The following is a 24,597-nucleotide window of genomic DNA, read 5'->3' on the forward strand; positions in this document are numbered from 1 at the left end:
AGCAAAGAATAAAATTTATTCTTCTTCTGAAATAGATGAAAATACCTTTTAGAATACTACCACGAAGACAGGTATCTCAGAACTATTTTTAAGTTCTCAGCTTTCAGGCATTTAAAAGCCAGGGGGAAGGCACTATTAGACTCATGAATATTCCACATCTCTTTAAGGAGAGGGAGAAATAAAACGTAGCTCCTAGAAGGAGAACTAACTCTCCTTCCAAGGAAAGTAGGTTTTTGCCTCAAGGATAATCTGTTGTTTTCCAATATCTGAAAAGATTCGTGTCAAAATAGTCTCTTCTCATCAAATTTGAATGCCTGTAGAATTGAGTTTTTGTTGGATTTTCTTTCATTCTTCTTCTTTATACTTCTTTTTCTTTTGTTTTGCCTTCCTCCTGACTTTAATCTCATCAACAAGCGTAGTGACTCGTAATTTCTAAGAGGATTTTTAAATATTTAACGCTGATAATGGCTGTTATTATTTAAAGAGCAGTATTTAGGGTTAAACTCCCCTTTGCGTGTTCACTGTGACGCATGCGAAAGGTAAGTGACCCGTGTACGAGATTAAAATAAAAGTTAAGGATCGATACATGTGTGAAAGAAAGAAGATTAGTCTCAAAAATATCGTTCATTTTAACCTAAAATTTAAATCTTTGTGGTGAAAATGCCAGCAGCAGTCAAGACCAAACAATTTGGGTTATTTTGAGCATGCGTGCTTTCACGCATGCTGAATATAATCCAGGACTTCGTGATCGATCATTTTGGATCTGTGGATATTCGTTTATAGTGTGCTGGAAAACGAACAATTTGCTGTTTGGAATTTTGGTTTTAAGAAAGTAGGCCTAAGTTTTCGGGAGGACGAAATGTTCATTTTAAAGTTTTTGATTTTTTAAATTATTTTTTGGGCTTCACTTTCAGATTATGAGATTTAAATACGCCAATCAGAATTTAAAGCTGTTATCCATTTTCTCCTATAAATGTTCGTGCTGCTCAAAAAAATATTGCCTTCTATTGATGTTTTTCAAATTATTATGAGGAAACGATTTCCCCAATTTCAGTGGGGATACGGTTTTAAAAGGGTTTAATATTTTTCGGATAAATAAATTTTGTGTTTATACTACCACACTACACACTCCCTTCTGAGCCTGTGTGGCTGTTTCGGAGTATAAACAATTTTTTTCTCTCTTTTCTTTCCGCATTAAAACTAATACATTACTCTATAAGATTAAATAAAATAATTTATTTAACTTTAATGCGTGTAAAGGAGTTATATTATCATCTTCAACACCCTCCCTCCATTTTTCTCTCTCTCTCTCTCTCTCTCTCTCTCTCTCAATTTCCTCTTTCTTTACATTTCTCCTCCACCTTCATTCTTCTTACTTTCCTTCACGCATTCCGTTTCTTTCTCTATCCCTCTCTTTTTGTTTCTCTCTTTTCTCTTTCTTTTTCATTCTATTTCCGATTTAACCTCCTCTTCTTTCTTCCTTGGGTTAAACTCCCGACTTTCATCCTCTTATGGTGCATACCTAGCAACCAGTTGACTGCAGTATTTTCCTTAAAGGAACTATATTCCTGCTCTTGTAGTTCCCCTCTTTGACTTTCTTTCCTTTTCATCTCTCTCTCTCTCTCTCTCTCTCTCTCTCTCTCTCTCTCTCTCTCTCTCTCTCTCTCTCTCTCCCCCATCGTTATACTTCTTTTTTTCCCCTTCCTCTTGCTTCTTTTTATTTCTCCTTCCTATTTTCTATTTCCTCTTTCTTTACTTTTCTTCTCTATTTCTTTCTTTCCCCTCCCTCCACTTTCATTCTTCTTACTTTCGTTCACCCCTTCCGTTTCTTTCCTTTTCTCTCTTTTCACCTCTCTTTTTCATTCTATTTCCGATTTAGCACTCTCTCTTCCTTCCTTCTTGTGTTAAGTTCCCGACTTTCATCCTCCTCCTTATAGTGCATACCTGGCACCCAGTGACATTAATATTTTCCATATATTAACTCAAAATAAGGGGCCTGAATTTCAGCTCTTGTAGTTTCTTTCTCTCGCTTTCATTCTTCTTACTTTCTTTTTCTCGTTCTGTTTGTCTCTTTTCATCTCTCTCATTCTTCTTATTTTCTTTTTCTCGTTCCATTTCTCTCTATTTTCTCGTTTTGTTGTCTCTTTTCATTTCTCTCTCTCTCTCTCTCTGTCATTATTCTTTCTTTTTCTCGTTCCATTTCTGTCTTTTCTTTTCATCTCTCTCTCTCTCTCTCTCTCTCTCTCTCTTATTCTTCTTACTTTCTTTTTCTGGTTCCGTTTCTCTCTCTTTCTTCTTCCTACTTCTTTTTCTTTCTTCTCCTTATTTCTTCTGCCTTTTCTCTATTTCCTCTTTCTTTCGTTCCCCTCCACCTTCATTCTTCTTACTTTCTTTCACGCATTCCGTATTTCTCCTCCCTATATCCCTCTCTTTTCTTCACTAATCCCTGGCCTTTTGGCCGTGAAGGGAAATTGCAACACTATCCAATCACGTAACTCTCATAATTGAAGGTGGCGCAATAAAAAAAAATGATTTTTCTCTCTCTCCCCCTCCGATTTAACCTCCTCTTCCTCCCTCCTTGTGTTAATTTCCCGACTTTCATCCTCTTCCTTATATTGCATACTCGCCACTCGTGACTTAAATATGTTCCCTATATTAATCGAAAATAAGGGAGCTTAATTTCAGTAATTCCCCTTTTTCTCATTCCATTTTTCTCTTCATCTCTCTTTCTCTGTTTTCTCTTTTCTTCTCTTTCGTTTTCTTCCTTTCTATCGGTCTTCCTTTACTGTTTTTTCTTTTTTTTTTTCCCATGCTCGGTTCATCTTTCTCTCTGTGCCCATTCTCTTTCTCTCTCTCTCCGTATCTCGCACGCACGTTTCATCCACCCCTGCAGTAAATAAACACGGGCACCTTTCCCCCTCCAAAATTTTCTGAAACAAAAAAGCGCCTCTTAGCGACAGAACATACTTCAGGTAAGATTAATGTTTTCCTTATCATCTTCGTAATGGATTCGTTTCCCCACATCTACAATTATTTCACATTTTTACGAGGGATTTCGAGGTAATGTCGTGGGGGGGGGAGAGGGATGTTCGCCAGGAGCTAATGACGCTGTTGCTAAAACATCACTCTCCGCTAGTTATTATGAGGTTAAAAAACTAGCCGCTATTAATGATACGCCGTTATCGTCCGTATGCTCGAGGAAAAAAAAAAAAAAAAAAAGCAACTCCCAGAGTGACAGAAGACGAAAGTTAGGAAATGTTGCTCTCGTGATTATTAAAGAACTAGCCCACGGAACGTATGTACAAGTGAGATATGCTTTTTTTTTTTTTTTTTTTTTTACACAAACTTCCTTCGTGTCAGTTATTGACGGAACGACTTACGGTACCGCCATTAAGAGGTTAATTGAACTACGAAATATCTTCCGCACAATGAGAGAAATTCGTCTGCATTTCTCCGCATCGTAAATATGGCGTGCAGGCAAGCTCGCTTTACATGGGAAAAACCTTAAATTAAAAATTCATACTTCACAACAAGTTGCCTTGACATTGTACTATATTCGAAAAAATAGTTTCTCCCTTTACGACTTTTCAAAAAAAAAAAAAAATCATGAAATTTAAAACACTTCCAAATATTTTTTCATTCACTCGCATGTAAAGATAGCATTTACCTAATTAAATGAGATTCCAAAGTAGTTTACTGCGCATGCGTTTAAAACGTATAAAGATGGAAGTCTTTGGATCCAAAGAAAGCAATGGCCAGCTTCTCCGCTTAAGTCCCTGCAACAATCTGTCTATCACACATGTCCTTCACAACGCGCATCCTCACACATTTCTCTACTTGTCACGTAGATTCCGGACTTTCGTCTTGCTCCTTATAGTGCATACTTGGCACCCAGTGACGTTTACCTTTTGCCTACAGTAAAAAATAATTAAAAAATAAAAAAGCATCAAACGATTTTTTAAAAAAGATCATTCTTTTCAGAACAGATTTCATATATAAAAAGATAATAATCCGAAAGCTGTTTAACTTCTCTCGACGTGTTTCCGTGGACGAAATTCGACGCTAATGGGATCGCTGGAATCGTCACACTCGGACAGCCTGAGCCGCAAACATCTTTTGGAAATTTGGCGAACATATTTTATTCCGATGGAAGGCCTCCGGGAACGCTGTTTCATCGGATCCATCTGTTGGTTCCGGTTACGTGATAAATACGGCGTGTACCCATTACGAGTCCGTAATTGGCCCGAAACTTTCTCCGTTCGGATATTAATGGCGCCAGATTATTGTGTTAATATTTGGCGTATGCGGAATGAACAATCGGCGCCGTATTGTGGCGCAATTAATTTGCATAATGATGGTCTAAATGAATAATAATTAAGGATAATCGAGGGCCGTGTTTGCTTCGAGTGAGGTGTTGCTGTTTCAATTGCGACGTACCGAGGTTGCGTTCTCTGATTGCGTATTAGTGGCGAGCGATCGTCGATTTGAAATGTGTGTTATGCGGAGCTGTCGTCAAATATTCACGATCGGCGGGACGGCCGTAATTTTCGTTGCGTTCGTGGGGTGGATGTGCGCCACATTCGGCACCTCCCATTTCTCATTAATTGTAATCGATTCTAATTTGGGGATTTACTTAAATAGATTTCGTCCAAATTGAATTTTCTGTGTGCTCTCTCCGTCTGTTTCTTTCTTTCTTTCCCTCTTTTTTCTCCTTCTGTTTTTATCTTTCTCTTTGTCTCTCTGTTTTTCCACTCTCTCTCTCTCTCTGTTTCTTTTTGTATTATTCTCTTCATGTTTCTCTCTTTTTGTTTATTCCTCTCTCTATTTTCTCACCTCTGTCCCTTTCATCCACCTTTCCCTCCCTCATTCCCCCTTCCCTATCTACCTATCTCTGTTTAGCTCTTCCTGTTTCTTTCTTTCTTTGAATTTCTGTAGTTCTCTTTGCCTTTATTTCTCTGTATTTTTCTCTCTGTCTTTCGTTCTTTCTGTTTCTTCATCTCCGTGTTTTTTTCACTTCTTGTTTCTTTCTTTCTGTTTCTCTCTGTTCTCTCTTTTTTGTTCTGTTTATCTCGCTTTCTGTCTGTCTTTTCGTCTTTCTCTCTATCTGTCTGCTCATCCTTCTCGCTCTATATGTTTGTTTCGTCTTGGCCTGTCAGTTCATCTTTTTTTCTGTCGATCTATTTGCCCGTCTTTATCTATCTATATGTTTGTCTTTATCTGTCTGTTTGCTTTTCTCTCTCTATACCTGTCTGTATTTCTATCCGTCTCTTTCGTTCTCTCTCTATCTGTCTTTTTCTTTGTTTGTCTTTCTCTCTCTGTATCTGTCTCTCTCTCTCTTTCTCTATCTCTTACTTTCTATATCTGTTTGTCTTTCTCTCTCGCTCTGTCTTTTTCTTTATCTGTTTCTCTTTCTATCTTTTTCTGTTTCTCTTTCTCTTTCTATCTTTTTCTGTTTCTCTTTCTATTTCTCTATCTTTTTCTGTTTATCTTTCTATTTCTCTCTATCTGTTTCTCTTTTTCTTTATCTGTATGTCTTTCTATCTGTCTATTCATCTTTCTCGCTCTGTTTGTCTTTGTCTGTCAGTTCATCTTTCTTTCTATCGATGGAAAGTCTTTTTCTATCGATAGAAAGAAAGAATCTTTTTTTATAGATTTTTATAAAAGACTATCTATAAAAAAGAATCTTTTTTTATAGATAGTCTTTTTCTTTCTTTGTTCTTTCTCTCCTTATCCGTCCATCTGTTTGTCTTTATCTATCTGTCTGTCTTTCTATATATATATATCTGTCTTTTTTTTCTCTGTCTGTTCGTCTTTCTTTCTCTCTATGCGTCTGCTCATCGTTCTCGCTCTATCCGCCTGTCTTTGTCTGTAAGTTCATCTTTTTTCTATCTAACTATCTGCCCGTCTTTCTCTCTATTTGTTTCCCTCTATCTATTTCTCTCTATCTGTTTCTCTTTATATTTCTCTCTATCTGTTTCACTTTCTCTATATATCTGTTTGTCCTTTTCTGTATGTCTGTCTGTTCGTCTTTCTTTCTTTCTGTCTGCTTATCGTTCTCGCTCTGTCTGTAAGTTCATCTTTCTCTCTAACTATCTATCTGTTTATCTTTCTCTCTCTTTCTCCGTCATAAAACTGAATAATTTCGAGTGGAATGTCATCCACGTGACAACCACTATTTACTTTCGGTGGTGTTTAGCAGAACAGTGATCGATATTGTCTTTCTCTCCCTGAATACACAACACGGGTCCAGCTGATCTCTGTTGCGTATCCAAACAACTGTGGAAGGCAACAGGCATTTGCCATATTGAGAGAGGGTTGGTATGGTGAACAGTAGCGGCGGTGACACGGCTGCCACATATTTCTCATAAGCCCCCGTCCCCCTCCCCCTCTCGTTCTACGCATTCGTAGCGCTAATTTAATAAATACACGGGGTAATCACGATTAATGGAAAAGTTGCGCGAGTCTTAACTTTCTTCGTACATTCTTGCGTGTACAAGCAGTGGGGAATTCTAGTGGCAAAATTAAACACCATCCCAGTGCTCACATCAGCAATCTCACCTCCCATTCCAACCTTGGTATGCGCTCTCTTGGTGCACGTACTCTCGTAAGCGATCGATGTCTCGGGCAGTTTCTCCTCACCAGGTTTAGCCCAGCCATTTAATGTTCAAAACGTGCGGTTCATTAAAAGTCACATCCTCATCGTTGTCAGCAATACACCAACACTTCTGTTGTGTCACCCAACACTTAACACCGATGTCACACTTGTCTTTGTCTGATTTCTCTCCCCCACCCTCCATTTTACTTGATTATCTACCAATACACGAATCTCACGGAGGAGCTTCTTAAGAAAACTTGGGTTTTTCATCCAACTAACACACCAATTATAGAATGCACGCAATTTACAGATGCAATATACGGACACCTGATTTCCTTAATTGCCTCGGCTTATTCTAAGAAGGTAACGAACATTCGTTAATTCTTGTTGTCTTTTCAAACAGTTTTTGTCTTATATGTTGTTTTGCCGAAAACCACTCGCCAATTATCTTTTAGTCTAGATGGTTAGCAGACTCCTCACTCCAGGACTTTGAGTTAATTGATGAGGAGAATTGCATGCCACATTACGAAAAAGAAATAGATGAGTGGATTCTGCACTAATGGTTTCCGGAAGTAGGAGTAGCCATTAAGAGAATCGCAAAAAAATGTCCTTTTGAAGTACTTCGGAAAAGAGTTTCACACGCATCAATCCTTCCATTACCTGCACGTGCAGTTAAAAGCGTTGTAAAGATTCGAATACTTAAGGTGTTCGGATGGAATTTATGGGTACATTAAATAGAAAGAAAATTTTAAGATGGTTGAAGCATCTCGGATAATTTTAAGGATACAGGAGCAAATCGAAATCAAAGGAATTCTAAAGATGCTGAAATAAATGGAAATATCTGATGGATACCAGAAGGAAACGTTGTTGGTACTGTGGAAACCCTTAACAGCAGAAGTAAAAGACAAACAAAAAAATATTTGCTGACGTCTTTGGACGCTAAGAATACAGGATGGCTCGATAAGCATCTTTTGATTCTGAGAATCGCTTCTGATCCGCAGTGCAGATATTAACGCTGCTCTTCTTTCTTTTTCGTTGTCCTCAAGCAATCTCCAAACATGTTTTTCTTTAACGAAGACAAATACCGAAAACAGTCAAATGCCACAATTCCTAACTATTGTCATGGAAACCGGAACAAGGAAACACGCGCAGTTAATATTCTCTCCTTAGCTTCGACTGATTGATGGCTAAAACAATATTTAGGACATCTAGTTGTTAGAAAACTAACTGGAACTCTTTGCATATTGGCGCAGTCTAATAAACACGCATGCGCATACAAATCCTAAGGAATGGTTCCTAAGGAAAGGTTAAGTGAAAATATGGATAAGATGCTAATCAGCCAACACCTATCGGTACAGTGTAATTCAGAACTTTTCTGCCAAACTTTGGGATCAATAAAAACAAAAGATTTTCTAAAACCAACCCAAAGAATCTTACATTTACCTACTAGGTTACCAGACAATCATAACTACACACCCAACACTAAATCATTTCCTCACTAACAGCCCTTCAAAGAACACTTTTAATTTTACTTGTTCTCTAAACACCTCAGATAACAACTTGATGATGGTCTCTTGTCCAATGGAGCTTCTCTCTCACTGCCATTCTCAGCGTCTTGTCGTTTGATATTACGAGCATTAAAATGCGATGATCTGCTTGATTTGTATTCCACTTTTCCATGGTTGGACTGTCTTAAATCTGCTGGTCCCTTGCTAAAGCTATTGGCCGCAACTTCTGCTCCTCTCTTACATCCTGATGGTTCTGTTGCATTCTCGTGTAAAGATAAAGCTAACTTATTGCAATTCTACTTTTAACAGCTGGTAGAGCTTGGTAAATCACCTTTTACCACAGGGAGCACATTTCACTCAATGGATGTCGTGGTCTACCGATGAGACATTAGAAAAATCTGAACACTCTTGATGACAACAGGTCTCCAGGTCTTGCTGGCGTTTCTCCACTTCTTCTGTATTTTATCTTCTGTCAATTAAAAAAAAAAAAGTGATAAATTCCTGCCTTCGAGGTATCATCCCAATCCACGTACCTCAACTTTGTCCAAAGTAATGATATCTTGTTACTTTTTAGGCAGACTCGATGAGAAGTTTCTGAGTCAGTTACTCTTGAAATTTATATGGCTTTTATTGTCTGGCCTTGGGTCTAAAGATGGGTAAACAATCTCACTCCCTTCTACCACTCCGAACCCGTGCTTCAACCAGTCAGCATACAGTGAACGTCCAACAGCAAACTCACAGAACCAACTTTTTCACTTTCATTTATCCCTTCTACCTTTATTTTCTGGAATAACCTCCATTCACACATATTTCCCGAAAATTACTTCTACACATATTAAAATTTAAGTCCCATGTCAACAAGTATCTTCTGTGTTCTCGGTCTTCAAACATGGTATTTTTCATGTTTGAAAAAAAGGTGAAATGGATAAACTCTTTCTCCTGAAACAGAGAAGATTAGTCATCAGATTTTCCTCGGCTATATTCAGTTTCCATTCCCCTTTTGTCTAATGGATTGGAAACTGAATATAGCCGAGGAAAATCTGATGAACAGACGTTCCTTTACATCCTCGGCTGAAAAAAAGGCAAGTTGTAATCCGAATATCTCTTACTCAAAGGATGGAAATATTGATTATCTCCCAGTGATAATAAATTATTGTTTTTTTTCAACAAAATAGTGTAATTTTTGTTTCTTGATCAAGTTTTGCTTTTAATTTTGATTGAAATAATCAGAATATTTACGCACTCGTGAAAATTTGCACCGACTTTAAACGGATCCTACACAGGATCCGTTCTCTTTTCTAGGCTATTCTAATCTGTCTTATTTTGTTGTGTACAGCAGGAGACGTTCAACGCAGGATCCCCCACCTGCCCCCACATGGACCGTCGGCGTTCCTCCCAACCCTCCACAGTCTCCAGTTCGGTAGGAGGTACCGACCGTGATATTTGCCGCATCTGTCACTGTGAGGGCGACATGGAGATGCCACTCATCTCCCCCTGCTATTGTTCTGGAAGTTTGCGATACGTACACCAAGCCTGCTTGCAGCAGTGGATTAAAAGCTCAGATACTCGATGCTGTGAATTGTGCAAGTTCGAATTCATCATGCACACCAAGATCAAGCCCTTCCGTAAGGTGGGACCACCTTATAATATTTAAATTTTGTTTACTTTTTTCAAATGTATTGTTCCTAATTTTGTCAGTTTAAATTTAATTAATTTACCTGAATAATTTTAAGGGTAATTTAAATTTATTTCAATTGATGGTTAATTTATTATTTGCATAAAGTTTAGCAACTGTTATCTTCGATGTTTTGGTCACTGAGAAAGTCTTCGAAATTAGAAAGGAAAATATCTCAAAGTAGACTATAATCTACAAATACAGCAGACTTTCGAATATCAGAGGGTGGATTAACAGGGATTTAAGTCTAAATCTTAGAATTCTCCCAGCGGAATTCTAAGATTACTTCTTTCTTTGGTTACATATTCACCTTATTCGTTTGAGTAGTCATACCTGCCTAGTGCTACGATCCTACTCAACCACTGGTACTCAGGTTCCAAAACTCATTACAAAATACTTTTTCGCTGGTTCCAAATAACTGGATCGAGTAAACTAAATCCTGATGGTATTCTCACTCTTGTTTTCAGACAACGCACATGAGGAGCATACATTTAAATTGAGGAAGGTTGTTTGAAAGAGAGATGCACAAAAATTTTCTTTCAGTCAGAGAGCAGTTGATTGTTGAAACAAACTTCCATCAGGTGTTGTGGTGGAAGTGGATAGTTGGAATAAATTTAAGAAAGGATTGGACACAGTTATTTTATTGTTTTTTGCTAATGCTGTATAAGCTTATTTCCTTACATCATTTGGCACCAATGAGATGCCTATTTTTGGTGAATCGCTTGCCAACTTGTGCAACATTTTTATCTTAAAAAGCTGCGGATGGACACTCTGGACGTTCAGTATCTTTAAGTCAGCCGATGTTTGAATTTTTCAAACCACTGAACAGTTTTCATTCTGCTCATTGGTTACTCTCCAAGCAGCAAAATAAGTTTTTTTAAATCAATCTTTTTAGTAGTCCATAGGAGGGATTCTCAACACTAATCTTACTTGTGGGGGCACGAAAAATAGTGAAGAAAGCTAGACAAGACTCAAATGTATTCACCATCATCTCTTCGGATATCTTTCTAAAGGAAAGCATATCCGAAGAGCTTGATGGAATTGAAAAAGAGGCATTCAAATTAGCGGTGAATCCTGCACCATACTTCCCTTTCTTTGTGATGTTTCTTGGGAATCACAGATGGTAAACAAAATATGTGAGAAAATATAGCTGGATTGGCGAGAAACCTAAGAGCCAATAATCGATTTTACTTTTGTGCTCAATGATAGGACCACTTGACCAGACATGTGTTCCTTATCACTTTCTTCCATCACAAATAATAATTGAGAACGTTAATTTGTTCAAAGTTAAAGATTCGCTAATAAGATTACTTTAGAAAGTGCTAAATTGATTCACAACCGCCATACATCATCTTACTGGTTATTAAGTTTATCTGCGTGGAAAAGCAGTCTGCTTATATTTAAACTTAAGGGGTGATGTTTCACTAAATTTATCCATTATTCCTAGCGAATATCGAATTAACTTTCATTTCAAACGAACAAGAGTTAAAAACATTGTACAACCATTTATGTATCTGGAGTCTGCTTCGATTGAATGTTAACAAAAAATCAATAAATCCATGTTAGCAAAAAATTTACTTCGATGGATTTTACTGATTAACAGCATCTGACACTTCAGGTATCAAACCTCTTCTTAAACACGTTTATATCCCGAAGGAAATAAAGGATTATAAGAATTAGTTTAGGTGTAAATGTTCAGTTTTCTTAATTCGATATCTCATCACATAATATCCATTGCATCAGTGTACACTAGTGAACAAAAAATCTCACTGGTAACCAAAATTTGAAAATGTTAATTTAAAAGTCTCTGCAACTGAGATAGTTCTCAATACAGTCCAATGTTTTGGATGTCAGAACAAGGCGAACAGAAATTTTGATGTCTTGTATACGCTGCATAATCTCATTGATTACCAGGTAACGTATTCATTGGTCATATTAATCCACTTAAAGTGCTTTCTAATCCGAAACGAGGCCCTTTTTTTTTAAGTTGGCGAACGGTTCTAGCATTTACATGTGGCCTACCTTTTCCTTGTTTAGTTGAGTTCATGTTACCTTACGATTTTAAGGATTTACAAATATAGAACTACAGTTGTCGATTTTTCCTGACACATTTCCTGGTTTTTGAAACCGATTTCCAAACATAAATTCATAGAATCCTGACGATATTTTTGATATTAGTATTAGCCATATAGTGCAAGGAAGCCACAGGCTTTTGCTGCAGCAAAAGTAGATAAGAAAATACAAATTATGCGCTTCCCTCCTCACGTAGGTAACTACAGTATCCAGTTTGCATTTGAACTGTCACCCTCAATCACCACTAGGCGCCTCCGTAGCCAGGTGGGCAGGAGCAGCAGTGCGTAGCACACGCCTCTTGATTAGACCGGGGTTCGAGTCCGTGACCACCAAATACGGAGGATGCGGAAAGGTCAGGGAATGACCACCGCATATCCCCGGAGCAATATGGCCTTAGTTGCTAATGCTCCTAAAAACCAAATAACAAATAAAAAAAACAAATCAACCACCATTACCAGCGGGGACAACTCGTTTGATTGAAGAAAACTTCTTATAATCTAGTCTAAACCTCTTCCCCTGAAAACATGCCCCCTAGTTCTGGAATTCTTTGTAACATTGAAAATTCTGCCTTCATTCATTTTACTAACCCCTCTCACGGCCTTATAAACGTTAATCAGGTCACCTCTAAGGTTACCTGGTTGCCTACTCTGAAGGCCACATAATCGGAGTCTTTCCTCGTAGGTCGCCCTTTTGCTAATCTCGCCATGCGATTTGTCCGTCTTTGGACCCTTTCAAGAACTTGTCCTTTTTTTTTTTTTTTAAGATGAGGTCTCCATACTTGGGTACAGTATTCGAAATGCGGTCTTACAATTACCTTATACAATGGGATTATGACCTCCTTATGCCTACAGGATAATGTTCGATAAATCATAGATCATCATGGGCTTTCCTGTCCGCCTGTTTACACTGTCAGAAAACTTCATATCTGCCTGTATCATAACTCGAAGATCCCTTTTTTCCTCCACTGTATTTTTTGGGGTTGTTGTTCCCCAAGTGGTTGGTACCTTGCATTTTGTTTCATTAAAACATTGCCACTTTTCTGACCATTCGTGAAGTCTGTTCAAGTCATAAATGAAGGAGCGTTACTTGGCACTGGTCATTAATGACTCTCCTAGTCTTTACATCATCTGCAAATTTTGACATAATGTCCTTTATCCCTTCGTCGATGTCGTTTATGAAAATCAGAAACAACAGTGATCTAAGAACCGACCGTTGAGGAACCCGACTTCTGGTGTTACATCAATCTGAAGAATGTCCATTAATCACTCTCTTCTTCCTACCGTACAGCTACCCTTTCTTAGAATCCCATCCATCTTAGAATCTTTCCAGTTATCCCAATATGTTCCAACTTATACAGTAACATCGCATGAGGGATTGAATCAAATGCTTTGCTAAAATCCAAATAAATTATGTCGAACTTGTTCCCTACATCCATCCCATGAGCAACTGTGTCATAATAGCTTACTAGGCTAATTAGACGTGATTTTCCCCTTAACAAAACCATGTGTCCTTCAGAATGTATTTTCTATCGAAATGTTCATGGATTGCAGTCTTAATTATTGTCTCTACGATTTTCCCTACCACCGGAGTCAGACTAACCGGTCTGTTGTTACCGGCTTCACTCTTAAAACCGCCTTTATGGATTGGCGATACTTTGGCAATTCTTCAATCCAAAGGAATCTCTCTCGAGTCTAACGATGCTCTCATAATTCATCTCAGTAGTTCAATATACTCTCTGGCCGCTTCCCTCAAAATTACGGTATATACCATCAACTACGGGAGCCTTATTTGCTTTTAGAGTTGTTAGTCTTTGGGGATAACTCCCATTATAAAATATAATGCTTGGTTGTTAACGTAAAGAATTTATCCACATTAATTAAAAACAGACAGCCTGGTTAAGATCATCTGCACTTAATATTAAAAAAAAAACATGGCTGATCTTACATCATAAAGATAGAATATGCTCGTAACGTCTCTAGAAGATTATTATTATTAATTTTTTGCATAATACTGTTTAGAGGAATTATTTGTGATTATTTTAACCATTTAATGTGCAAATAAGAAAAAATAGTTATGTATTTTAATTATTTTTGTACTTTGTATATTGATAATATAGGTATAATATTTTATTATTCAAGTGCTAAACCTAAAACCAGTCTTGTCCCGCCACCTAGTGGTGACATTTGAAATTCTTTTGAGAAATTCGATTTGTGCGAATATATCTAGATTATCTGATTATTCGTCAATGAAATCATGTTAAAACCAAAGTTAATTTTCATGTTTGATTTTTAATGTATTAAACGAACCGAATTCTAACTCTCTTGCATTTTAAGAGATGATTTTGTGTATTTCTATTTTATTCTATTTTAATTACGATTAAAGAATTGTCACTATGTTTTATAACCAACTTTAAGAAATTCACTTTATAAACAAGTATATTATTTATGAAAAATATTTAATAATTATTTATTATTAAATATATTATTCATGATATTTCGTATTATTTAATTCTAAAAATATTTAATAATTATTTATTAAAACAATAAAATCTTACTTTCGCCATTCTACTTGCTTTATTAGAAAGAAGTGGATGGATTACTTCTTACTAAATAGCTAAGACAAACACAATAGAGTTGACACACACGCCCTCTATCGAACTTTGTTTGTTTACAAATTAGATAATGCTTACCTTTGCCATTAAAGTGGAATTAAATTAGATTTTTATGGAAACAGTAAGCGTTTAAAAGCAGGTTATTGAATTTGCTTCGACAACTGGATTTACAAAATACGTTCGCATTTGTTATACTTGATCCAACTGTTTCGGAAGGTTGCATTCTTAACTGGATGTTTGGTTAAAGGTCTATCGTGACGCAATGATGGGATGAATGGACTATGGCCAGATCTCTCTGTTAATCTCTGCAGTTATAATGATTGGAGAATAATCCTTATAAGCTACAGAACTGATTCCTCATAATCCATAAACTAATCGGCCTGGAAGAATCATGGGCTTCAACCGGCTTAAAAATGAAAAACTGTATTCATATTGAGAATGATTAGGTCGCAGACTAATAGAGTTTCGAATGACATAGAGGTTGAAATAGGAATGATGGGATTTAGTGACTTCATTTTCGTTTGGAGAGTAATCAGCTGAAGTAACAGAGTTTATGCAACTATTGCTTTGTCGAGCTCCAACAGGAACACACACGCTCAGCTTTTGAACGTACGACACCAAGCTAGACGGGTGTTTATTCGTTCCATCGATTGTTCTTTGGAGAATGAGTTAGGCAGGACTTTATTGCTTGTCTTCCTTCTCATTACGACAAATAGGATTACGCCAATAAGTTCTTATGTTTCGCCAAGGAATTAGAGAGATTGGTAACTTTCTGGTAAGGTGATTTACGAGCATTGATGAAAGATCGTAGACCCGAAAACGGGTTTTTTTTTTTCCCCTTGGCGAAGATTGACTCTAAGAAAGACGAATAGACATAATGCTAGATTTACTTTTTGCAATGAAATACAATGAATAAAATGCACTCTACGCAATGTTTAGCAGTGAGATTCGATTAAAATACCTTGATTTATTAAATAGCCATCTTAAGACTTATCTGTTTCTCGTGTATTATGATTTGGATATAACTAATAATGGTCACAGGTTATTTATGACTCGTGGAACTTCCCTCCAGGTAATGAGAATAATTATTTGTTCTGAAACATGGAAAAGAAGTTCACAGCGCTCGCTGAAAAAAAAAAAAAAAAAAAAGACTTTCAGTAAAAGAGACACACCAGTTTGTTTGTTTTTTTGGAGCATTAGCAACTAAGGCCATATTGCTCCGGGATATGCGGTGGTCATTCCCTGACCTTTCCGTATCCTCCGTATTTGGTGGTGACGGGCTCGAATCCCGGTCTAATCAAGAAGCGTGTGCTACGCACTGCTGCTCCTTCCCACCTGGCTACGGAGGCGCCGAGAGAGACACACCAATAGATAAATATAGTATTTTATTTCAATGCATTGATCCAATTCTAAATATGCACGACAGGAGACGTTGAATAAGTTCTGGAACTGTACCTGTTATGCGAAGTTGGAACTGTTTGCATCTTTAGGAACATTTTATTTTCGAAATAGCGGGCTCCATTGATGCACTTCTTGCTGACTTTTGATCAACTTTTCAAAGACAAACATGGGGCATTTTTTCGAAATCCTTTTCAATATAGCGGCCTTGGGTTTTTCAACTCTGTATCGCTACCAAATACAAGCCCTATTTAATGCATCCATCAACTTGCTGGATAAACCCAAGAGACTCCTAGTCACTTTTTTCTAGTTTCACACAAAATTCAATCGCACATCTTTACCATAAACTTTACGCAATATCTTTCGCATCCCACATACTGGAACGTACTTTGCCCTCTAAGTGATTGCAAACACAAGCTAGGTTTAATGGACCTTTTATGCTCTAACTTAGTGCCTTTACCACAACCGCATACACCTATCATCGTATTGCCGCACCTTACAATGCCAGAGTGTGGCCAGTCTTGTAACTTTTCAAACGCCCTTTGTAAATAACAATGAAGACTAATATATGTCTAAATTGTACAAACAAAACAGTGCTTACTCATACTGAAAATGCAGAATCATGTTCTGTATTTGTTTTTCAGGTACGAAAAGGTGAGTGTCGTGATAAGTTTCAAATTTAAATTCAAAAACAAAGTAATTTTTTTTTTTTTTTTTTTTGTGGAGTAGATTGGTAACTAACTGGGCTTTTCTTTTTCATTTATTATGCAGTGGGAGAAGCTAGAGATGTCCCCAGTGGAGCAGAGGAAAGTGTTATGTTCAATTACCTTCCATGTAGTAGCAATCACCTGCGTAGTGTGGTCTCTGTATGTCCTCATTGACCGCACAGCTGAAGAGATGCGATCCGGTGTTCTCGAATGGCCTTTCTGGACCAAATTAATAGTGGTGGCTATTGGTTTCACAGGTGGGCTGGTGTTTATGTACGTGCAGTGCAAGATGTATGTACAACTTTTTAAACGATGGAGGGCTTTTAATCGAATCATTTACGTACAGAACGCTCCGGAAAAGTCGGCTATAGTTACAGACTTATCGCCCGTTCTTAAAACTGGTGACCTTGTCGAAGAAAAGCGTTTTTCTCCAGAAGAGGAGTTCCACAGTTGCCAGAGTGGGAGCAGCGAAGCTGTGCACGTGGAATTTCAAGAAAATACCTCCAGACACTCTAGGGAGGGCCGCGAAAAGGATGGCACTGGTGAAGTTGAAAGTGATGTCCCGGAATCCTTGCCTCAAGCCATTGTGGTTAAGGAAGCCATCGTTTCTAGTGATATTGAAGATTGTTTGACCGAAGTAAAAGAAGAGCCGGCAAGCTGAAAGTCTCTTAGGGGATACATTCCTTATTTTCCCTCCCTATATTTAAAGATGTTTGCTCACGCCACGGACAGAAGCCTAATCCAAGTGTTGCTGATGGTTGGAGCCATTTAAGGAACTAGCTACATCTCGGCAAAAGAACTGTGCATCGCAACGAATAACCCCTTGTCGATCCAGATGCAGCTAAGTGTGCTGTTTCATGTACGATACCCATATTGATATGTACATAGGACTTAGTCTATATGCCTGTTGTCATGGTCGTTCTTGTGTACAGCGTTAACGAAAGCGGAAGAGTTGAAAATTGGTTATGAATGTTCTGGTTTGTTGAAATTATCATCGCATGCCTTAGAACTGCGGTCCGTGTTAAGCCTCGATGTATTTCTCTTTAACTTATTAACAAATGCCGATATCAGTCATATTTTAACGAAACAGTTGTTCATATACTTTACGTCTAACCACCACCACTTTCGGATTGAGGGGAGTTTGCGATTTCTAAGACGGTCGAAAGTGGTAAGATGTGATGTAACTATCAATGCATTGTTTACTGTTAGAGAAAGAGACCCCTCCAGTCCCCTCATTGGTCTTAATACGACTGTATATAATAACTCATTGCAGTTAGATAAGTATGGCGCTACTGTAGCTTCAACAGTGGCTTAATAGTCGGCTTTTATAATCCCAGGAATGAGTCGGTTATGCGTGGTGTTTGCAAATTAATTTTGGGAAGTGCGTTTTGGTTTTTATTGTAGTACAATTTCTTTAAAACAACTCTAGTATTGTCTCTATTCGTCACTTGTGTTAAAAGTTTAAACAACGAACGGATGTTTAAAAAGTTGTCGAAAAATGTTAGGATTGATAAACTGAATAAATTTGAAAGGAAGAAAATCGAGGAAGAAAATTACTAATATTTATTAGCAGCAAGGAATGTATAACTAATTATCAGATAAATTAATTAATTAATTAGTGCTATCTTGGTTTAATAATAGATTTTTTTTTTAACTTTTCGTTATCAGATTTCTCCCTGCTGTCAAAAGTAACAGCATTACTTAACTATGATTGGTTGGTTGTTGTAGGGTTTTAAGCGCATCAGTAACTTAGCTCATACTGCACCGTGTCTGTAGATTGTGTGTGTTCTGTGGTCGATTTGCTGTTTGCTGGAAGAAAAACACGAGTTTCCGGGAGAAAAAACTATGCTACTCTCGCCTGAGATCGACTAACTCAACGACGTTGTGAACAAGACCCATAAAAATTCCTCGCTTCATTGAAGGGATTCGAACCCGGGTATTTTCTAACCAATGGGGGGAGGACGGTGATTATACCAACTGTGCTACACGCGAGGACGCTTAATTGCGAGGGTTGTATCAAAAATGCACAGCACGCTTCTACGCAGATATTAATTATTAGGTTTACAAAGGGAACGTGCAGTCTTTTAATATAATTTCTCCTTTTCTCAAAAGCAACCTCTGGCCATCTTGTCGGGCCTTTCACTCCAGTCAGAGATCTTGTTGAGGTATCGAATATCTTCAGAAAGTTCCATAGTGCTATGGAAATGTCTTCCACAAAGCGATTCCTTGAGAGTTAGAAAAAGATTTGTCTGATGGACTGATTTCTGTACTCTAACGTCGTCGGTTGGATTATTAGTCTCTGAAAAGCGCAAGGATCCCATTTTGTGATCAATTTCCTTTATCAAAAGAGATACTAATTACCATACGGACACGAGCAACTGCGGCCGAGTTAGTCTCAGACAAGGTTTCATGGTTTTTCTTTTCTGAAACTTAGGTTTTTCATCTCGCCCGCAAAACAAGTAAACCAAACGTAGAACACAGCTTACAGGCATGTTATTCTGATGTCTCACGGCATTAGCTGCCTGGGTACTTATTCTGAATAACAACATGTCAACATCATGCATTGTCATCCACATTTCTTCAGAATGGTGTTCAAGATGGTAACAGATGTGGCCAGCCGATGTTGAATTATCTACCGGATCTTAGATCGTTTACAACTAGTCTGGGACTTTTTCAGAAGAGAGAGATGCCTAGAGTATTATTATTACAGGCTTTAGAGAATTACAGATCTCTATAGAGTTCTGACCACCTTACGTCTTGAAAGGTATTCATCAATGTACCCGTTAGAAATGCTGTTTTTGGACAATCTTTATTTTTCCTATTAGTTCCGACGATCAACCCACCATATTTAGCAAAAATAACTTTTATTTGTTTTGATCGATAAATAAAATGTTTCCCGTCTAAGCCACTTATTTCTTCGCTAATTTGGCACCTTTGACTGCAGACGCAACTCTGTAATACTTCTTGGAGTTTAGCCAACTCCAAGTTCCTGTGGGAATTGTAAATTTTTGCTTCATAATCGAATATTTACAGAATAAATGTGCCTACCATCTGCCTCGTTTATGAAGTTTTATGATAATGTTACTTTAACTCCTGATAAGACCAATAAGTTAAAATATTGAACAATTTCCATTTTACTTTTTCATAAGAGTATGAAAAGAACAGAGTAATGATCGACACTTAAGGATGTTTACAAACCCATGGCTATTTCTCGATGCTACTTTTTTTTTTTTTTTTTTTCTCTCTGTTCGCATGCATAAAGTTTAAGGAGTAAATGGCGTGTGATTAAGGAAAGTAATGGGTGAGAATTTATTCCAAAGATATACGTATTTGGAAATATATCGTTTTAAAATCATCCTACAAGAAATTAAACTCATAATGATAGTTAAGAGTCAAAAGAGAAAGAAACTCTTTTTACTCTAAAGCTTCCATTTAGCCAAAAGCGAATAAGATTTAATCTGAAAATATATAAAACATTTGTTACTAATCACGTAAAGAAAACACATTAATCCGTGTAGAATTTAAAAAAGTGATTGGAGTTTGTACATAAAACTATCTGTATGTTTTTGCAAAGTTTATATTTATCATGTAGATATGGTTCTGCTGAAGCACTGTCTGTGTAATTTTTAATAACTGTGTATCAAAATGGGCAGCAACATTGGACATCTTGTTGGAAATGCTGAAATGTTTGCTTCATATACTGTTGTTTCTGGAATACGATGGTCTAAATCCATGTTACGTGTGTAAATAAAGTTCACTAATGTCATATTTACATAAGACATAAATGGGTTGTATATTTACTAAAAAGTTAAATTTAAATGTAAAATAAATAAAAAAACTTTTAAAACATTTCGCCTTACATGAACCATAAATTAAAACTTGAAAAACATTGTGAACATTCCTCAATTGATTCGAAACCGAGTAGTATAACTCTTAAAGGACCGTATATAGTGAGCAGACCCGAAATAGCCGCTTCAGGGTAGAGGATAGTGCTACGTATGCTTTTACTCATTTAAAAGCGATGTTGTAAAGGATACAGTACAGTTGTACCATACCGAACAATGTTTTTTTCTCTTTCTGTCTCTCATATTTGTAACAAATGAAAGAATCTGTATCTGGTGCTAATTGAATGAAAACTAATAGAAGGGGTGTTTTAACTAGCGTCTGTTTCTTTGACTAATCAACATCACATCCTCTCACGCTTATACTCAACAGATTAATAATGGTCTTTATTACTAACACCAGTCTATCACAACTTTTAAAGTATTTGTTGATTGCAAAACTAGTAAGAATTCCCATAAATCTTCTAATTACAAAGATTCAGTAATGTAGTGTCCTCTCCAAAATATTCGGACAACTACTTCGACGGGTATTGAGCTGTATATTCTCGTATAATGCTATAACGGTTAAACCACGATCCTGTGGGCCAGAAAGCTTTTGGCCCATCGGATCGTGGGCGAAAAGCATTTTTGGTGATTTTTCATACCCGAAGACGTCCTTACAAAGTTTACATTAAAAAGAAACCGAGAAACTCCATAAGTGTGTGTACTGTCTCCATAGGGAATGTAGGGGCTTGACTTTCATGAGACACACCTATAGGAGTCATCCAACAAACCAATGTTTGGCGTGGGTTCCACGCCAAACATTGATTTGTTGGATGACTTCGTGGTACCTACAGTCTTCCAGTTCTGCAGAACATCTTTGGAATGAAGAGTAAATAATGCTTATAAATGTCGTTTCCTTAATGTTGTCTACTACTGTAACTGTAGTCTAAATCTAAAGTTCACCTTAACAATGTTAAAACATTTTGATATCGTAATTTTGAATACACACGATTTACAAGTAGCATCTCAAAATGTATGTACAGTGATTACCAAAAATTAAGTTATAATAATACTGTATACCTTTGTTTCTTTAATGAAGAGCTCACTTGGTGAGCTATTCTATGGCAGGGGGTGGTTACTATTGGGCTTTTGTTTTTCTTGGCTGACGTTGAAGTTGCTTTCGAGGTATGTCTTTTTTCTCCTGATATTTTTGCCAAAGCATTTAAGTTACTATCATTATAGTTACTTTTTTTTTTTTTTTGCCAAAAGCTTTTAAGTTATCTTTCTTAAGCCTTTTTAAGTTAACTTTCTAGACAGATACTTTTTTTTATCTCATTAGATTAAAAGTGCGCATTATAACAACAGTAGCAACGGCCATTCCTAGAGCCATTGATTTTCAAGTTCCGAAACTTAAATTTGTATTCTGACATCTTCGGATTTATTATTAAACTATATAAAAATTTAAGCATTACGTTAAACAAAAAACTTGGGTGTAATTTAACTTTTGGACACCAGTGTATACCTATAGAAAAGCAAATTTCGACACATATTTTCTACTCAAGACGACTGACTTAAGCATGATTTTTGTGCTCAGATTGATTTTAAAGAGGTGGGGGGAAGCATACAAAAATATGCAGCCAAACAAAACCTTTTGAAGAATTTCCAATCTCCACTGAGATACATTACTTTGATATTGATCCATTTGTGGACAAAAAGATTTTAGTTCAAACTTAAATATCTGTTTGTTTTGGAAACTATCTTATTAATCAGTATCCATCACTAACTAATTATGTATAAATATAGTTACATGTCTTAAAACTGCACAATAAACTCTCCAAACAAATGTTCTTTTAGTAAATTCTGAATAAAAATGATTACATGGTCTACACAAAAGAAACAGTTGAGGGTTGAATTCTCAATACGGTATATTGAAGAGATTTATTATTCACACTGGAAACGTAATGGCCCATTTTACTTCGTGATTACCTACACGATACTACTCCTATATTGTGGTGCATACAATGTTACTGTAATTCTCATTCAAATATGGCTAATAAAAACCTTCGTATTATGGAAGGAAGTTTACACCAACACAGATCGGCACGCAACCAAATTCCATGTCATTTTATGCAGAAATTTGTAATATTATGAAATACAATAAGCAGTTGTCATAGCAACGAAGTAATGCCATCTTAGTAATTTTAGAGGCATGTTCTAACTACGAACTATAATCCAGTATACCTAGTGAAAGATGTTTCATATTTTTTGGAAGGAAGAATACATCGGGTGTGTTGTGGAAAGCTGCTTTTGACTGCAAGTAATATATAACATTTGTGTGACGTCATACATCTGATGATATGCACCCTTGATAAAAGGCTAAGAATATCTTTATTTGATTCCAGGATGTTTGGCGTCACTAATATATACAAGTCCAAAACTGATAATTGAGAAAAATCAGGAAAATACTCTTGAATTCCTCATTCTTCCCTTGGTGTAAACGCATACTTGATGTATATTATTTATATATTATCGTTTTATATTAATTGAATTTTTTATTATTATTATATTTTTAATTTAAGCATAATTTAAATAAATAAAAATAATAGAGTGATGAAAATAGAGATAGAATACGATCGCTAATATTATGCATGTAATTAATGTCAAATGTGACTTGTATTCGAATATTGACTGAATCGTTGAATTATTTTTATGTATTAATTATCATTCATTTTAAATATTAAGAATGAAATTTATTTTATGACTAATTTTTAAATTATTATTATTATTATCTGAAGAATAAAAACTTAAAATCAGTCATTAGCTAAATGCAAAATGCTATGGGGTATAACGTTTTGTACTACTTCAAGTATGGTCTACTGTGCTGCCATCTGTGTTCAGAATAGTGATTTACTCAATAGTTTATGAAGAATAGTATAAAAATTTATATTTTTGATTTTCTCTACCGATGACTATTATAATATTTATAATTCATAAATTTATTTGGAGGACGGATTTATCCTGCTGTATTCGTTTTTTATTTCGTCACATAACGAATTAATTTAATTCCTTATTATTAATTATTTATAGTAATATTACAGATTAGGGCTGTTCACAAATTACTTAAGGTTATTTTTTAATAATTTTTGAACGCCTCCTTTATGCTTCCCTTCCCGTTCCCTTATTATCCAACGAAATAATCCAGTGAAAGTCGATTACTTATTTATTTTGATACCAAAACGTATTATATAATTTGTGTACCATCCCTCCTTGCTAATATTACGTAATTAGTGAACAGCGTCTTATCGTTCATCTGATTGTTTTTTTTTTTTTCTGGAATTAAAATGTTTACAAGTTTGCTTTATCGGCCGATTAAGCCGAACTAGAAAGGAATTTATAAGCGTGTAAATTTATCATAACAAAAACTCTGCCCAGCTTCCCAGGAAAAAGACGAACGGTGTTAGAAAAATAATAATAATTGGAACAGGCAATAAATGAGAGATAATTTCTCTTTCTCTGCTAATGGATGGCTAATGTAATAAGCAGTGACCAATCTATAGATCAAGACACCCAGTTTTCATGGCTAGAACCTTTCACAAGAAAGCCTATCATTAGGGTTAATTAACCTTGGGGGTTATCGTCCTTCGAATGATGGCATATTTAACCAACGGCCTATTAACACCGGGACGTGTGAACAATAGAGATGGCTTGATATTAAGGTTTTAATTAATCTTGTTAGATAAAGAGTGCCTCATCAGGAAAATAATAAGAAAATAAATAAACTACACACTTTAGCCATGTCAGAACTTTATTTCATTGGCTGTTCTTTATAGGAATTGAAATATGACTGATAAAGACTTTCATAAACCATACACCTTCCTCCACTTTTACTTTGATGAATACTGTAGTTCTAAGTGGCAATTATTTCATACGCATCCCAATGTATGTGCCATGCCTAAAAGAGTAATTGATACCATTTTGTTTTGACACAAACTCTAGCTGTCCTTTCAAAGATTGGTCTTCTTTCAACATTGTCCTGTCATAAACGATCCAAAACTTTACCGTAGAATATTTGGTCGACTGTTCTTTCTTGAAGAACAAATTCGTGATACTTTGATATCTAAGAAGGAGATCAGAGCATTTTTGGCTTTTGATTTTGACATGCGCCCATTTTCGGTCTGGAAAATCCTGGATTTTCGATAAAAAAAA

The 24,597-nt window shown here is 36.4% G+C and overlaps 1 protein-coding gene across 3 annotated transcripts in view; it reads left to right on the forward strand.

The window, feature by feature from the left end:
* Nucleotides 1-17,964, forward strand: part of LOC150083553 (E3 ubiquitin-protein ligase MARCHF8-like) — a 130,390-nt gene extending 112,426 nt beyond the window's left edge. For 2 of the 3 annotated variants that reach the window (XM_090377354.1, XM_090377357.1), the window contains exons 2-3: nt 9,440-9,733; nt 16,632-17,964. In XM_090377354.1, the coding sequence (XP_090233480.1) occupies nt 9,440-9,733; nt 16,632-17,228 (891 nt within the window). In that variant the 3' untranslated portion in view covers nt 17,229-17,964. The remainder of the gene's footprint in view (nt 1-9,439; nt 9,734-16,631) is intronic. The other variant, XM_090377356.1, reaches the window with a different exon arrangement.
* Nucleotides 17,965-24,597: the final 6,633 nt, after the last annotated feature.

The sequence above is a fragment of the Mastigoproctus giganteus genome, chromosome 7 (assembly GCF_048544385.1).
Source record: "Mastigoproctus giganteus isolate SK-2022 chromosome 7, ASM4854438v1, whole genome shotgun sequence".
NCBI classification, from domain to species: domain Eukaryota; kingdom Metazoa; phylum Arthropoda; class Arachnida; order Uropygi; family Thelyphonidae; genus Mastigoproctus; species Mastigoproctus giganteus.